Below are 18691 nucleotides of genomic sequence, written 5' to 3'. Positions count from 1 at the left end.
AATTGCCTCCATCTGTTCATAGCCTTCCCGAAGTTGACTCACGTTATTGCCGTTGTCTTTCACTTTCCCTTTCTCTTTTCGCTTTTAGTTGTTCTTCATTTAATTTCCTTCATTTCTGTGATGGCTCTCCCCCAGTATCAGCCATAACAATAACAGATAACTTTTAAAATACAATTAGGCCTATATAAAGAAATCTCCTGCTTCCTTTTACCTGTCTCAAAAGGCTGGATACTAACACAGGCTTTTTTTGGTGTAACTAAGAAATCTGTGACCCATCAGAATGTGTTACTGTAGCGCCGTCTACCTGCCGCAAATCATTCTGTGACTGTGCGGGACAAATCTAACCCGGGCAGAGGCCTTACTAAAAACTATATAAAAATGGCGTTATTTTCACTGTTAGTCTCATTTGCTGTTACAGGTCATTTAAGACCATTGTATGAAAAACATTAAAAAGTTACATATAGTCACTTTAAGTTCTGAGAATGTGTCTGTATGCAGCAATGTCTAACACTTTCTGCACTGGAACTGAATTTATCAAGAAGACAAAGTACGCTAACACGTTTTTACAGGAATAAATAGTGCTGTGCTTAGCTTTACAGCTTTCTACAGTTTCAAGACACGTAGACAACCCCTCTCTTATACTTCTCTCTCATTTACCATGAACTCCTGCATTAAGAATGGGATCCCTGAGTATGTGTAGTTAAAGAGAAAGAGAAGCAGGATCAGTATCAAACACAGACAGCTATCCTGCCTGTGCGTCTTCTCTACTCTGAGCAAAGTACGCTCTCTCTCCTTTCATGCCAAACTGCTCCAAGTAATTCCATTTATACGACTCTAAGAGAAACAAGCCAGGGTATACTGTGTTCCTTGTTATTCATGAGAACCCAACCTGCCATCTGTTATCACTACTAAGTCTGTCAAAAACCAACTTTAATATATTGCTCTCCCTGCTGCATGGTGTCAAGCACTTCTGTTTTAAAGATGCAGTCATTGCAGACAGGATAACATGCCGTTTATGCCTTTTAAAGTGGTGTACTGTATATCCTACATGCTCATACAAGCCCTTTCAATTACACATATCTTTGATCTGAATTGCTTTACAGGATGCATGACATCCGACAGTATAAGCGCAACTAACCCAAACGCAAGATGTGTTTTAATAATTTCATTATATTATAAGCACTTTGATGTCAGAAATGACTTGCACTGATATACTGTAGATTCCTTCCATCAAAGGTAAAAGTTTCGAAGAAGACATTTGTGCATCCACGTCATACCATCCTGTAAGTTTTCACAAGTTCTTGCCAGAGAGTGGCTCATTAGAATCAGGGGTACGAGTTTTTGAGATATGTTCAAAATCATTAAAGCAGCTGTGCTCACATGTGAGGTTATCATAGCTAAGACGGCTTTAAAATTTTGCACATTAAAGAGTGCTTTGGTTAAGTCCTTGTCCAATATCTTAACATTTTGCATAACTACATATGCAAATTGTATGGTAATAGACCTAATATAGAATACAACACAGAGAAGTTAAAATAAAGTTCAAGTTGTAGCAGTTATGTATTATTCATCACTGAAAAAAAATAAATACTTTCTGGAAATATGAAGGGCATTAGATGCAGTGATATGGTGGCATGATGATAACGGTTTAAAGTTTAGTATACATTTTGTAAAATCCCAGTTTCCCCAGCCTCAGTCATGCTTCATGGCACACTTCCATTGTGTAATGTGTATCTGGGTAGTTTGCAAAGGTCATTCTCATGGTTCATTGCTGAAGCTATCTTTGAGACAACACGTTTTCCAGCTCCAGACTGACTGGCCACTGACAGTAAAACCCAAACTATTCTTCTGACAGTCAGTAACACCATCAGTTAGTTACCCTCTCTCTTTCTCTCTCTCTACAAAAAGGTACAACCATTTTAACATCAGGTGAGAAAACATTAATAACTAATTATTAGGACAAAATTAGGACATTGCACCAAAAATGCAACAATGGTGTGTTGTTTTTCCGGTGAAAATAAAACATGCCTTATTTAAATGTTCATATAGAACATACATTTCCAATGATTGCTATCCTATGTTTTTCTTTCTCAGAAACTAAATGGCCCTGATCCACACAGAGCTCTTATCTTGCCTAGCTCCTCATAAGATATGGCTGACACAGTAGGTCTTTTTAACAGCAATATTGGCATTTTCAAGCCCAGGTGTCTGGTGGCTCTGTTCTATTTTGGTGTCCCAGTAAGCCATAACAGTGAGCCAGCTTTGAGCCATGAAACTAAAGCAGCTACACACACCTGCGCTTTCCCCACTGTCATGTCAAAATGTATTTAATGAAAATGGTCTGTTACGCTGAAATCAATATTCTAACAATGCAAATGCTCTTTGAACACAGTCTGTCTTTCTTCCCTTTTTCATCAGGAAGTTGATTCCCATGCAGCAACTTGGGGTCTCTCAAGTCATCCCTCCATTGTTTTTTTTCATGCTCTATATCATCTCTTGCCATCACAAATGTATCTCACCAATAACCCTTCATCCTACAGAAGTGGCCTGACAAGAGCACAGCAGAGTGTCTAAATGTGCATGAGCAGCTCTGTGGAGCAGACAGAAGACACACGCCTTCAGCGGAGAAGAATAAAGGAGAGCAATAATGGAACCCTGGTGCTGCTTGGCACGGTCCTGTAGTGAATCCCTTCAAAGGTGTTAGGTAACCGTCCCTAATAGGGGCCAGCAATTGTCTAGGAATCCACGACTGCCAAGGGAAGCTGCCGTGGCAGTGCCAGTGTAACAGGCTAAGCTTTCTTCCCCCTCCTGTCCATTTTGGCACCAGCTTCTCCCAGATGACAGCTGGAAAGTCATTAGCAAACTACCACATTGCTCAAAACACAGAGGGACCTCTCTCACTTGGTGTGTAAAGATGCAACTGCTCGATGTCGGAAGGAGTTTCAGGGGACAAATACTTGCCTCTAAACAATATGTAAAATTAGCTATTTCTTCAGGTCCAGTCTAAGCCTTCTAATCTTAACCCTCTGGGATACTAATCAATTTAAAGGGTGATGCAACATTTGCTAGTTATTTCAAAGGTTTGTTCCAGGTGAAATACTATTTGTGGGCATGTGCAACAAAGCCAAAAACTTTAATCAGTAAGAATTGGTTAACCTATGTATTATTTTTTGGTCATATAAATCTTCCAGTCAAAAAAAAACTAATCAAACACAATCCCCCAGATATACACTGAGGTTTGTGTGTTTACTGCCAAGCTGTAGCCTAATCCAAGGTTTCTGGCACGTCCATTGAGTTTCATAAAAATGTATCAAGGAATAAGAAGTCAGCAATTAAGCACTCTTTATCCACAATACAAGTGTGGATATAAAACAGCACATACTACAAGGGCACAAAAACAAAATGTTGCCATTTATATACATGGACATTCTGTAGGCTACTGTCACACTAAAATATTAGGCCTACTGTCAATCATGCTACAAGATTTGTGGATTTTCAAGGGAGTCAGACTCATGACCATTATGGATATTTAAATGCACTGCGTTGCTGTAGGAATATCTCTAATTAAAATGTAACAGATTTTGCAAGCAGAAAAGAACAGCAGGCCTACAGAAGAACAGGTGTCACCTAGATTTGATGCATGACCAATTCACAGCAGATATGTTGACAAAAAAAAAAACGTGTAGCTAATTTATAATATAATGGCTATATTCTTTCTGGATAGTTTCAGGTCCTCGGTACTGTGTATGCTGGCTCACAGGCATGACTTTGGCTACTCTTACCTGGGCACCTAAATTAAACGCAGAGCCATCATTAACGTTATCAATTACACCTGCGCTTTTCCTGTAACAAGTCAAAATGGCTACCGTGAAACGGTTTAGTTATGTATGTAGCGCACATGCTCACAACAACTTGACAACCAACTGTAGAAATGAAGGTATGATATACTTTTGGGGAAGAATGTTAAAAAGTGGAAGGACGTCGCAGAAATACTGGCGTAGGAAACAAAGCAGTAACGTTAAGCTAACAGGACTCAGGAGTGAGGTTAGCCTTCGTAAATGAGTAGCAAGGTATAACTGACTTGTTGGCTACAACATTGAGCTAATAATTTTCACATAATAAAAGTACGAGTAGGCTACAATGTCCATTTTATACTTTTAACTGGATAAGTTACCTTACTGTTCTTTAGCTAAATAAAGATTTCCACAACCACGCAGTTTTATTGCAGTTTAACCTAACGTTAGCATGCAGTGGAAGAAAACTAGTGACGGTGAAAAGTAATCTTACAGTACCATTATGTAGGCCTACGTATAGCCTTACTGCATATTCTATAGATCTATCAACCACCTACCCAGCCACTCTCTATTTAAAAACAAACCAAAATTCCAGCAGGGTGTCCATCGATAACAATGTCCAACAAGAGATTACTTGGCCAGGGGCTTTCATGTCTGTCATAACTCCAGAGACATGGTCGTTGAACAACTGCAACCAGAAAAATAATATTGTATTTCCGGCTAGGATATAATAATGTCAGCCAAGCCAAAGCTTGGTCAATACACATCATGTAGCAAAAAAAATACCACTCCCCTGTTAACAAAATGTCAAACATGTAAGTTTTGGTGCAAAGCACTTGGGCAAAAGTAAATGAAAACTAGATGGCTACTAGCTTACTTTTCTTTTTTTAAGATTCAGCGCTATGAACTGAACTCAACTTTTTGGATTTGCAAATTTTGTTCCATTGTTTTATTCTATGTTACATTATTTGACTTTACCTTTGCCTAACTAGAACCTTGCACACTTGATAATGTATCTTTAAGGCATACTGTCTCTGCCTTCCCTGCTCTACCTGTAAAGCACTTTGGGTCAACTGTTTGTTTAAATGTGCTATACAAATAAAAATGACTTGACTTGTATGCCATTATTTGCCTTCATTGAATCATTCTTGACATAATAATTAAAACTGTTTGCCTCTGTGACCCTTCTCCTGGGGCTTAAAACAAAACCGCTTCAAATTTCAATGCTATTTGAGGGGCACCTCAATGCACAACTCCCCTAAACTGTAGTTAAGTAAAATATCCACCAGAGAGCAGCAAATATCACTTTAAATCATCATACCCTGTGTGTCATACATTTACAAGGAGGTTGGTAAGAGAGGAGAACTTGGGTTGGCTTTGAGTGACTTAAAGTAACCACATTTTCTGGCAATATATAATTATTGCATCACACAAAAATACAATATTCTACATTGCTGTTACTTGAACTTAAGTATATTGGCTACAGTGGCGCAAACCTAAGTGATGGAAAAAAAACTTTCTGATCATTAAAAATGTTCTCTAATGAACAACAAAGATTCGGTAACAAACCAGTTACATTTTCTGAAAACTTCTTCTGTAGCAATGATGCATTTTTTGTTTGTGCTTTTAGCTGTACCACTGGCATCCTGGAAGAAAACGGTCATCAGAACAGCAGCATTGTGAGTAAAATATTTTTTTCTGTTATGCGACAACCCGTCTGCTCCCTCACTCCACTACAGCGCTGCGTTCAATTCCACATTAGCACATTGTCATTCTGTAATATCTCCCTTTAGTGGGTCTCTTTGTAGTGATGACATTTGTAACATACAAGAAGTGAAGCGTCTGGTCCTCAGCAAGGGATCAGTCAGAAACAGGATGTTTTCCCAAAGCCCATGAATGGCGGAGGTGCATTTCAGACCATTGGCCATTAGGAATGTCTTTCATATGTGTGAATGAACGCCAAAGACAGGTGATACAGTATCAGATCGTGCGAGTTGTGCAATGCCGTGAAGCTGTGATTTGGGTGGAAATAGCTTTCTAGCAACACATCCGCTTTGCCGTGCTGCATGCAGATGTTGGTGCTGTACATGTTGAGGCATTTCTTCCCCTTATGTATTACTACACTGTTATTGTGGAACACTGACATGACACCACTTGCAAAATATTGAGTTAAAAAATCTCATTGTAGTAAAGCTGTGCCCTGTGTGGCTACAAAGTTGCTATGCTAAAACAGCTGACAATAGTTTTCTTGTATTGTCTAAGCTGGTCTCGGTCATTTCTCCCTCAAGTCTGTCCAAAGCCCTTAAACTGTGTTTAAGATGCTGTAGAGGCTATCGGCTTAATTCTCTCAGATAGAAATTACTCTCATAGACGAGAAGTCCAAGTTGTGGTTGTGAGGCAAATGTTTGTTAATCTAGTATCAAATTTGACACTGAATCTGAAATCATGTATGCATACTGTTATGAAATACTGCCTGTGTTTAACTAACCTTCAAGTGGCTGTTTTATCCAGCCTGTAAACGTTTGAAGCTGGGAGCTTAGATAGAAAGGATAAAAGATTTTGGCCATATCGCCCAGCCTTAATGTGGCCATTGCCTTTGTCATTCTTATTTTATACACTAGGTGATGCTGTCACACTGGCTATTGCTCTTCAGCTCTGTGAACTCTGTTGTTAAGTAATGGATTTTTAAATTGAATTTGCGTTTATATATTAGCTCATAAGCTTATTTAGGAAGCTCATACATAGAACTCTTTAATGTCAGTGAATTCAGCCCTCTTCTGTGAAGCTTGCAAATATTTGTCAACACATCTAAGCATATCATTTTACGTTTTTCACTGACAAAAATGCAGCAGGGCCATGCCTTTTATATTTGCTATCTGTAAAAGAGGCTATAATTTCAACCTACATCGAATGCAAACTCATTTTAGATTACCTGTGTGTGTGTGTGTGTGTGTGTGTGTGTGTGTGTGTGTGTGTGTGTGTGTGTGAGAGCTTGAGAAAAATAGATTCATCCAGCGACATTTAAAACCTATGGGGCTTTACCTGTGAGTGCTGGAATTGCTGGAGTGTAACCCTGGTTTAGGACGAGTTGGTATATGGGAAATTATGGAGGAGCTCCACACAATGACCAGGGCGTCGATTGTAACATAGTAAAGCTCACGGGAGAAATATTTGAGAGAAAGGGGATAAGGCAGAGAGAGAGAGAGAGAGAGAGGGGGAGAGAGAGAGAGAGAGAAGCAGATACTTGGTAACGCATCACAGCAGGACATGCAATCGAACCTAAAGGCGCTCAGCCAGCGACGGACACGGACGAGGAAGGTAGGACAATATGATGACCTGATCATCCTGCTAGGAGTGGATAGACACGAAGCAGTGTCAGTTGGATGACTGCGGCAGACAATAGGTTTTCACACAAAGGACAAAGTTTTTCATTCTGTGCTTTAAAATTTCCTTTCTACGATAGTTGAGGACCACTGTCGACTTTTACGCTCACTAATAGTTCTCTTTACTTTGGCATACGGTTACGCATCGTCTCCTGAATGTGCGCAACAACGAGGACTTGTAGAAGTAGTTAATTAAGTAATGTTTCGATGAGCTATCTGTCCAGTGAGAAGATCGGCTAGGTTTTTGGGCAATTACAATATCACTCTTTTAAGTTATGTTGTCTTCTGGATAGGGTTCACTCCAGCTGTTGCTGTTGTTTCATAACTGGTTATTTTATTAGCGCATTAAGCGGCCAGTAAATATGACGAAGTGTGCATGCCTGCGCAGAGGTGTCAGGTGTACACCGTTATCTCAGGTAGCCCTGGCGACTCAAGAGGTGCCTGCTGGGAAGCGCCTTGGTGCCCACTAATTTATTCATGTGTCACCTGAACGCGGCAACGCCAGGTTAAAGGGAAACACCGCTCAATTTGAGGATCTACAACTATTAATCCTGCTGTTTGGGTCAGTATTTTCTCTTCTTGTAACTGTAGATACAGCAGCAGCTACAGTTGTTACATATTAAACATTTTATAGAATTGCTCTTAAGTCTTCATGCAGGAATTTCTTCATAGACAGCTGGTGCAACAATGACATTGCAGATAATGCAAAGCAGTTTTACAGTATATTTTTCAGTTTTGTTATCTTTTTTACCTCCTGGCTCATACTTTATATAGCCAGTGACAGTGTTTTTGCTTTATTGCCTAAATCACGATTTAATGCAAAAAGGTTTATTATTTAAAGTGCTAATATCAATAGGCCTGGATGATATTATGTGGATCGTGATGTTTACCATAACAAGGCAGGTTTACTGCATTTGGACAAACTGCTGGTTGACATAGCAAAAAGCTTTTTATAGTTTATCCAAACTTTAAATGCAAATGCGCATTAAATTATTATAGCAATCCTTTTTAAAATTAGAAAATGTTTCTACTATGACTTTTGTATATGTTCACCAGTAGTGCAATATATGACACTCTTATGAGGGAACATTATAGCATTACAGTTTGAATGGTAAGCATACATAAAACACACTCCAGCAGAAATTCACAAATATTTCCCTGAATTTTTATTTTTTTAAGGCTAATATTGGGTTAACTATCAGATTATACAGTGCATATAATAATGGGTTAGGTGGGTTCTACAGAATCAGAATTATGACATAAAATGAGTGACCAAGCTTGTTCTGTCTCTGAGGAAATGCTGTCACTACTCATACTGAAATATGTTGCATGGCCATTTTGGCCTCAGTAATCCCAGGTTGTCGGTTCACTGTCGTCCTCACTGTGGTCCACCAGTGTCTTAAGTAGTGATGAGCTGCTATTGTCACCTCTGCTACAAAATATACCATTACTTATTTTTTAAATTATTAATAATATATCATCTCACATTGAAATATCTAAAATAGGACATTATGTATGTGATAAAGTGGAGAGTAACTGCTGCTGTTCTTTATGCACTAAGAGGGGAAGCATGCCCCTTTCTGAGTGTCTGTCACTCTCCCTGAATTCATTCAGAATACGAGAAGGAAGAAAAAAAAAAGTTAAATGGAGAGTCCATATCTGACAGACACGTTGACTGACGGGCTCAAATGAAAACCAATATGAGTGATAGAAGAATGAATTGCTGAACTGGACTATCCTGTAAGGTTTCAGACAGGGAGCCAAGCAAGGTGTGAAGACGTGAAAAATGGTAAACCCGAGGAATAGGAAAGGGAGAGAATGCATTGTAGGTTTTGGAAAAGTGCTAGGTATAAAAATAAAGCATCTCATTTTTTCCCATGGTATTGATATCATTTTTGTAGCTTAGCCAATCTGTGGAAATTGTGAGTGGAACCATTGGGAACAGTTTGGCATGGATTACCAGGTGTGAAAGCATCTGAATAGTCTATATACCTGCTCTTGAGTAACTATTCGGCGATGGGGCTCATGAATGGATTTTTTTTCAAGTTTCTTTGCTCACTTTCACATATTCAGTGTTGCAATTGACAGAATAATGCACCGTTGTGGTTTCAGCACAGTGGTCTCTAGGTGACAGCTTTTGGCACAAAGCTCACAGACCTTAAATGTCAGTTTTGTGCCTTTTCCTGGCTGCTTTAGGTATCTGTCTGTACAACGTTCCTAGCACTTGTGATTATGATCGTTGCACGCATCTGACCTTTCTCATTTCTAAACGTGTGTGTGTGTGTGTGTGTGTGTGTGTGTGTGTGTGTGTGTGTGTGTGTGTGTGTGTGTGTGTGTGTGTGTGTGTGTGTGTGTGTGTGTGTGTGTGTGTTAAATCAGCCAAGGCAGTTGGGCAAAACTGAAGACAACAGGTTGGAGAGGAGGGGTGGGCTGAGAAGATGATTTTGCTCAGCCATTTGTATTACAGGTGAGCACGCTGCTGTCCTAATGGATGTGAAGCCGTGCTTTCCTAAATATGTCATGGTGGAGTAGACCTGATCATTTGACAATACCTTTTTAGAGAAGATGATTGCTTAAATACTGTATATAGTAGTTGGTTGTAAACCCAACCATCCACAATAATCTTTTTGTATAGTCTATTGCTGCTAAGCCTCGACTATCCTGTATTGATTCATTATTGTGTACGTGTGAAACCATTATGAAGGAATTTGAAAATTGAAATTCTTTGAAGGAAGGATGGAGGCCTTTCATATATCACTGTTAAAACATTGGGGATTCATATCAAAGCTGGTACAATTACCATTTTGTCGTATTCTCCTCTGCAAGTAAACCATGCCATGTAAAACAAACAAAACTGCAGTTTATCGGCAGCTTTGTTGTGTGACAAATCCTCGATGTTGGCATTTACACGTGGCATGCTGCCCTGAAGTGCAGCATGCCGAGAGAGGGAGGACGAGGGTGGGTGGGGGGGAGACTAGGAGGGTGAGGTAAGACGGGAGGCAGCAGGCCTGAATGAGGAGAGAGGTGAAGTGTTGAGATGCAAAGGTCATCTGTGCTGGAGAGGAGCTCTAAATGGTGTGTTTTGATCTTTCAACCAGTCAGCTGTTGGCAGGGCAGAATGACTGCGCTCTAACAAAGAGAGAGACAAAAGGAGATGAATGGTCTCTTCAGGCTATCGGCTGCCCTCTGACACAGCTGTCTGTGTTTATGTTGTCTGATATACACACAGGTCTCTGCTGGGACAGCTTTGCCGGGCTCATTGCATTGGGTAATGGCCAAGTGAAAAGTAAGCCTGGCATTGAAATTTTGGGAAGGGGCAATCAGTTCACATTATTGTTTACTTGCATAACGTTTGAGCGAGGAAGACAGAAAAATCGCAGACCTAGTGGAGAGTTGAGGCAAATAGACATTGAGATTAATAGTACGTGATAACCGTCTGAAAGGAGGGAAACACATTAACAATACATCTCATTGTCTCATTAAAAACTGTTAAAGGCATTGTGAAACTGAAAGCACTGTGATTCATTAGAAGAAAAGTAGAGCAGAAGACAAGGGGCATGACAGCGTATTGATCTGTGCTGTTTTTATCTGTGGATGGATGAGAGGAAAAAGTCATAGTGTATCATTATGTTCTCACTACAATTTGTCCACAAAAACACTAAAAGTCTAAAATCAAAGAGCTAAGATTGTCAGTCTGCACTCAGGCAAAAAGGAGGTGGCAGCTACAGACATGGTTGCTTGCATCCTACACATCTTTTGTAGCATGTTTCTTTGGTGTTTGAAGTTCATATCTTATGAGACATGTTAGTTGTCTTGTTTTTCCACAGAAGTCCATTTATGTTGTTTCTGTACACCATTTTATATTCAGTTTTCATTTTAATATAGCTGTAATCTGTTCTCTCAATTCTCAACAACTTTTGTATATACATTTTGTCAAACATTCTTTCAGTTTACTATAATAGCAAATTCCTTTGTAATAAATCCATAAATGCAGCTTAACTGCTCTGTCATAATCTTGAAATTGAGCAGAACAAAAGGCAGAATGGAGGATCCCAGTGATCAGTGTTGTCTCTACATGTATGACAACCTACAACATGGATGAGACATATATGATACAAACTGTTCTGATGTCAGTGGGGAGCTTGTTCCACCATAGGGGAGCCATGACAGCAAATGGACACGACTTTTTGTTCAGCGATAGCCAGGCGATGGAGTAGCAAGTCAATTGGCAGCAGAGCATAGTGGCTGGGTTTGGGATGTATGGTTTAACCATTTCAGCACGGTAGGCAAGTAGTGTCTCTAATCGTCTTCGAGGTAGCCAGTGCAGGGTGTGGAGGAACAGGGTGAATTTGGGAGAACTTGGGTAGCCAGGCTGCTGCATTCTGGATGAGCTGCAGAGGTCAGATGGTCCATGCAGGCACACCAGCCAGGAGCCAGTATCCTCCTGATGTTATCGAGAATGAATCAGGAGTGGGTTGCGGCAGTGAAGGACTGCTGGTCACCCAGTGTCAAGTTTAAAAATAAATAAATAAATAAATAAACTTTGTCTATCACATAAAGATAGAATATTGTTTTAGCTTAGAGGCTCTCAAACAACATAAATAAAATACACCCAGGTCAGTCCGAGCCGGGGACACTCATTTCTCAGTTGTAACAGCAGTGGAAATGGAGCCAGGCAGGGTTAAACAATAATTCATTATTATCACTCATTCATATAATTCTAAACCCTAAGATTTAAAATTGAGATTTCATGGCCCACAGTTCACGTCTCTTAAGGAATGCAGACCTAATAAAATAATAAATAAATAAGAATTGGAACATTTATCTTTTGTATTTTTGCTTTCTAAAATACTGCAATCATTTGAACTAATAAGATGAGCATGAATTGGGTTTTTTATTATGCGATTATGCACTTCAGCAAATTTTACAATATATTCCATTGATATTAAGACTGTTCTATAATGATTAGCACATAAATCTTGTGTATATATGTCTCTTTGGATGTGGAGATGGAGATCAAGTGAACATCAGCTATGGATGGTGCAAAGTACTTTAGGGCCTGGTCTGATTTTGCAGTACATTATGACGTCTTTTTAAAGTATTGACTCATTTATCAGTTCCTCCCGGATTTCGTGATGTCGCAATCGCAACAATTCACGCAAATTCAACCAATCACCGTGAATTTGGTGCGACTTGCAATTTTGACCAATCACCGCAACTTTTCCGCAAACTTGACCAATAACCGGAGTTTCCCGCGACTTCAGCCAATCCCAGCAGTCCCACGTAACAGACTTTGCGTCAGTATGTGACTCTGAGAGCCACTGACCAAGCGGGAGTGAGAAAGGGTTGATGTAACACACGCACGTCGCCAAATTCATTACCTTGTTTCTGATATGAAGACGAGACGCGTTTGACTCGAGCATCTCACATTTACCAACAAAACGTACAGCGACAGACAGTCCTGCCAACCTGTATACATTTTAACATCAATGCACGCTGTAACGTTTTATTACTCTAAAGTCTCTGAAAGCTGCTGCTGTTTCCTGTCGGCTCTCTGCAGCGGGCGGGGCTGATGCTCAGTTCCCCCCGTGACTGACGTGCGCGCACCCACACAAACACACAAACGCACACGGTGGATGCAGGAAAAACCAGAGATGAGACGTACAGGATGACCTAAAGTGAGGACAGCTACGCTCGTTATTGTAAGTGCAATGATAAGTTAAAGTCCAATAAGTACTTTATCAAACCATATGAATGTGTGTCCTAGGCCAGGTTAGGAAATTAACTAACAATGTAAAGATCAACAAGCCACTGACACATACTGTATGTTCAAATTTGATTAATTCAATAAATTACAATTTTTTGTCTTAAATCCACCAGCCATTTTCATATCATACCAACAGTTGCAGCATCCTGAGCCTTTCTGGTAAAGTTACTAGGAAAACTCAGCCCAGAGTAATTTTATTCTCCCCAAAACAAGTATTTTTAAAGAACTATAAAAAGATTTTTTTTTTGTGCAATTTTCATTGTCTCTCGCAACTTCATTGCAACAAAAATACAAAAGACATCGCAACTTTTATCGCAAAATCAGGCATTTTGGGCCGCAACAAAAAAAAGGCCGCGAAATCCAGGAGGGACTGATTTTTCGGTTAAATGTATGCTGTTACTCTTTCACCATGTCACCTGAGCAGTAGTCACTGACACTGCAGTAGAGTACAGTAGCTAACTTTACAAGATAAAGTGTCATCAATATGTTAGCCCCATCATCGCACGATCAGTCTTTAATCCGTTGTTCCTGTTGCAGACACAGCTCCTCAGCATCCGCTTCACAAATGCAGTAGACTGTCTGACCCAGCTGTGTCTCAGTGTGCGGCACAGGAGGAGGCTTCTCCCCCACTATTTACTCAAGTAAACTCTAATCATCCCCATGTCACACACACACACACACACACTGGTGTTGGTCAACACAGGACAGGGTATGAGTTGTGCCTGCTCAAGCGTTTTATGACAGTGTGCTGTAATGTGGTGCCTTCCAGCGCTCCTATCTGTTCTGATAATTACCATCTCCCTACGTCCTGTGTAAGCTGCCCCCGTCTCTACCACAGTGGTTAGCTTTACTGTCAGCCCATACACCATCAAAGAAGTTGCAGGCAGCGTCTCCAGTGGGAAAAAAAATAGTTAAGCTTGGCATGTTTCCTAAAGTCCCCCTACTTGTCACTGTTGTTTGCCTAGCAGGGATTTGGTGATAATGTTATTGATAGGAGGCTCCAGTCAAGTCAATTCTATTTATATAGCCCAATACAGTGTTTCCGTTACGCCGGTCCAAACACCCCTCACCCCCCCTACCCCCCATGAAACGGAACTAACACTTTGCTGCAACACAAACAAATATATTTATTCACCTCTATTCACACACACAATGAGGCATATTTTCAGTTGTGATTGAACTGTAGTTAGTAGTTACTATATAGACTAAGCATTCTGTAGCAAATAATAAACCCACTATTAATTACATTATCTTAATGCAGTGTAACTACTTCAGCATGTAAATATTGCACCTAAAATACAAACGTGAGCAAGGGCGTTGAGCAATCGCTATTATATCGAATCAACAGCCACGTGCAATTTAGCTAGCAGGTGAAGAATACAAACAACGAAAATCACCAGTTAACTTAATTTAAATTTGCAAGACCAGGCTTCAATGACCTGACAATATAAGTTATACAACTTACAGTTCTCAAGGACGTACACACACACACACAATCTCAACTGGCTTATCATCCAGACGGCGTCTTTTTTTCCTTTCTCCCTTTTTTTGCAGAGTGACCGCGCCATTCTCCGACATGCACTCTAACAATGCAGCCCTATTTCTGATACCGTGGGGGGCAGAAATGTTGCCGTGGGGGGGCTGTCACGGTCAAATCAACATAGAGGAAACACTGCCAATATCACAAATCACAAACTTGTCTCAAGTGGGTTTAAGATTTGTGCAGAATATGACCCTCTATCCTTAAACCCTTGATTTGGATAAAGAACCCCTCCCCCCCTTGAATGGGGGAAAATGGTAGAAACCACAGAGAATGGATCCTTCGTGGATGGACAGACATGCAGTACATGTTTTGTGTACTGTAACTGCTCATGTCATGTTTTATAATTGATCAACATCTGACGTATTTTATTTTAGGTAGATTTTGAAATATGGGTTTGTAAAGATGGAGGACAACTCATATGGATCATATGGAGCCTTCTGTCTGAAAAGATTGGTCCAAATAAAATGTGCTAACCACTATGGTTGCAGGACTTGTGCGTCATTGTCCAGGAGGAGGTATCATTTTTTACCTGTGAGACCTTGGCTACTAATTTGTTAAGAAAGTGGAACATCAGCACCAGCAATTTCATAGAAGACCCGACCAAAGTGAACAGTTTACTCAGCATCAATGTGCTGTCAGTTTGATTATCATTTCTACTTAGAAAGCACTACATGCTCTGCAGTCCAAATGTCATCCCATTTAAATTGCACTTTTGTCATGCGAGTGAAGTTTGCTGAGTAAGGTTTTCAGAAACTTGTGTCATGTTGGAGATGAAGAGATCAGGAGGGCAGGAAGGAAGACATCAACTCATCAGAGCACTACCTCCCCTCCCTCCTCCCTGACAAAGCCAAATGTCTGCTAATCTGTGATCACTGTGCTAATGAGTGATGGCTTTTTCATGAGGACCGAGGGTGGGAAGAAATCTGCCATTGATTTTCTGCGATAATCCAGATTTGGCTGCTGGCTGAGGCCCACCACTCCCTCCGAGAACGACGCCTTTTGAGGTTAAGGCAAGTCAGACACAATTGCCATGTAATCAATAATATCGAGTGCTGTAAGCCATGAAATACAGCCATGTGGGCAGGCAAGCCTCTCTAAAGAGAACACAGCGGGTCCAGATATTACTCTTCACTTTTCACTGCCTTAATCACACATTACTGTCAGATAAGCTATAGGACCACAACTCATTAAATACACTTGGATCTCAGCCACCCTAAGCGTTGCCCAGTGGGAGCTGTATGTGTTCCTAATAGTCATTTCTAGGCTATTAAATAGCCTGCCTTTTAAATCTGAATTCAGAGCAGGATCTTTGGCATGTCGGCAAGTATTACAAGTGTAAACATTGAACTTGATTTAGTGGACTCAAAATAGTCTGAGATTTTAAAGGCCTGATGTATAACTGAGAAACTGATGATTCATTAATCACATGTGAATAGTAACTTGCAAAAAGAAAAAAGCCTTGAGGGCAGTCTTAGGCTATCCTACCATTTTTTTTAAGGAATATATAGATATACTTTTTTTTTCTCTTTGGTTACAGGAATAATAGTCATCTTAACATGACAAAACAACAACTTCATGGCCCACAGAAGACATGCATTTGTTGTGTTGACATTTTACATCAGGACAAAGGAGACATAATTATCTGCCAAAGCTTAGCACAAAGAGAAACCGTTTGAAATGACTACAGAATACTTATACAAGTGGACAAGCCAAGTTGTGTAGTGAATTAATAAAAGAGACACAAGTCAATGTAGATTAGACCAAGAAGAGAGAAGTGAAAGGGAGACATGACTAAAACGAGTGAAAATAAAAGGAATACAGACAGAAAAAGGCAAGCTTGGGGAGAAAGAAAGAGACTGGTACAAGATGTTGTCATGGGTGAGCAGAAGATGAGCAGTGACTCTGACAGTGAGGGAGGTGGTGAAGAAAGTGAGGGATTGATAGATGGTGACAGTATAACCAATGGAGTGGGACAGTGCCGCAGAAAGGCCCAGCTTGCATCGAGGACTACATCCCGGCTTAGCCCTGTCCTCTGCAGTTTAATTGCCCCATATGTAAGTGACTGACTGCCCCAATGCGTAACTGACTGTGCTCGATGCCATTCCTCCACCTTTTCCTAAAAGCAGTCTTTTATCTGAATGTCAGATGTTGAACCTGCCATCCCTCCGAAATTGATTTGACCGATTTTATTTATGAGCTAAAACCAGTCAAAGCCTGTTTTATTGATGCTACTAAAGTTTGTTTACATCAGTGAAGTTTCTAGTTAGACAGCCTGTATTTTCAATTATGGTAATTTGAGCAATACATAAAATGCTTATTAAATGTCTTCGATTGACTCCTCCTTAAATTTATGTGGAGAATATTATGGGAAATTTGCTGCAATTTTAAGTATCGTTCCTAGAAAGTCTATTATCAATTAATTTGTTTTAAGTTGTTTGTTTTTAAGTCATTGTGAGTATGGAGGCCAGGGATAAGTCCAGTGTTCATGGGGTGCTAATCAAGGTTTGATTACCACCTTCCCAGTCTCCCTCCACCACATTGTTACTGAAGGGACTGCAGTGGTACATATGATATGCCCCATAAACTGCACATTGTACGGTCACACAATAGCCTGAGTCACCCATGTAAAAATATGTAAATTGTATTCCAAGTGGTACTAAAACATAACAATAGCACAATTAGGAATATGTTCACCTGAAGAGTAACGGCATATTTGCTTGTCAGGCATTCAGAGGGTCCGATCTCCCAAGTCACAAATAACCTATTGTTCCCACTTAGCCTTCAGCATATCTAACCATGCAGATAGTTTGTTTGATTTGCTGAGCTAAAGACATACAGTACAATAGGCTATCTGCAGCAGTGATTCCTGCCACCAACACGATTGGGTTAAATGGAACTTTGTTTGTGGTTTAGAAAAATCTCTTTTCAGAACAATGTGCTGTTTACGCTAGATAATCCTACTTTTTAACCTTCAATGCAAAATACATTTCCAATACAAAACAGCTGACCAAGAGTTATGTCAAGTACTGGAAAGAGTTTTTCGGACGTAAATTTTTGAACGCAAAAATGCAAATTAAATTCAGTTTACCTAAATTTTATCTGCAGCAGATATCTCAAAACCTGGGCCAAACTAAATGGATCTGCATGGTAAAATACCCAGGGGTAAGATGGGAAAGTGTTGTTTATTTGGGTGAACTGACCCTTAAAGTTAGGTAAACACTGTTTCTCCCCCAAAAACCAACTGGTCAGCAGGTTTAAAATGAACTTTGTTATTTGCAAGTGTGCAGAATAACAGATCAAAAGAGAGACTACAAACACAATAAATGAATCTGGTGCAACGTCAATGATATACAGTAAAGTTACTTGGTGCTGAAAACAAATAATAAAACAATATAAAATGCATAAAATATTAACAACATTAATACTTGGGTTATAATCAAAAACCTTGGTTTGTAATTTGCTCAGAGCAGGGTCATCTGCAGCTGCTTACTTTGCTTATGCCACAGCCAGGCTATGACAGGAGCCCAGAGCACACGATCCAGGTTACACATAAAGATCAGATAAGATAAAAGAGAGGTTGGTGTGACCACCTGCCGCTCTAGTGCATCGGTAACTTTGTGGGGGTGCTTTCTTTGTGAGAATGTATAATATTGAATTCTCCTACCTCCTGGTGAGACCAGAGAGCCGGCTGCTGCTGCTGCAGGAGGACTGCGGCTGCCTCAGCTCTCTCAAACCCAACGTGTCTGTCTCAGCCTGTATCCATCACTCATTTTCACCCATTCGTCATCTCAGGAATGTCCTTTAGCATTTGGAGGAAGGATTAGGTGTGTGGGGGGAGATGTTGTGGAGAGAGAGAGATCAGTTGTATTGCTGACAACTACAGTAGGTAAAGACCATACATGCAGCAACCACATCCCTACATTATATACTTGAACAGGGACATGAAAAATGATAGTGTAGTATACAACTGATTTTTGGTACCACAGGCAATTTAAAGGCATCCGATTGTACCAGATCTTTCATAATGATGGATGTTTACAATGGCATCAGATATTTTCTATCACTTTGTGGACATTTGTGTTTCCCATAAGAAAATCAATAGCGCATGGTCTGATTTCTGTTTAGAAGAGCAACTACAACTTTTTTAACGATGTGTTTTTATTCTGCAAAGGGGACTTTTTTTAAATTTTTTTTTAAACGGGAG

General features: G+C 40.1%; 1 protein-coding gene across 5 annotated transcripts in view; it reads left to right on the top strand.

The window, feature by feature from the left end:
• Nucleotides 1–3796: 3796 nt before the first annotated feature.
• cdh23 (cadherin-related 23) overlaps nt 3797–18691 on the top strand; it is a 207775-nt gene continuing 192880 nt past the window's right edge. For 3 of the 5 annotated variants that reach the window (XM_028603317.1, XM_028603312.1, XM_028603316.1), the window contains exon 1: nt 7000–7112. In XM_028603317.1, the coding sequence (XP_028459118.1) occupies nt 7062–7112 (51 nt within the window). In that variant the 5' untranslated portion in view covers nt 7000–7061. The other 2 variants (XM_028603313.1, XM_028603314.1) reach the window with 2 other exon arrangements.

Source organism: Perca flavescens, chromosome 17 (assembly GCF_004354835.1).
Source record: "Perca flavescens isolate YP-PL-M2 chromosome 17, PFLA_1.0, whole genome shotgun sequence".
Taxonomy (NCBI): Eukaryota; Metazoa; Chordata; class Actinopteri; order Perciformes; family Percidae; genus Perca; species Perca flavescens.
The sequence above is the reverse complement of the archived record's forward strand: the minus strand, read 5'-3'. Positions and strand labels throughout refer to the sequence as shown.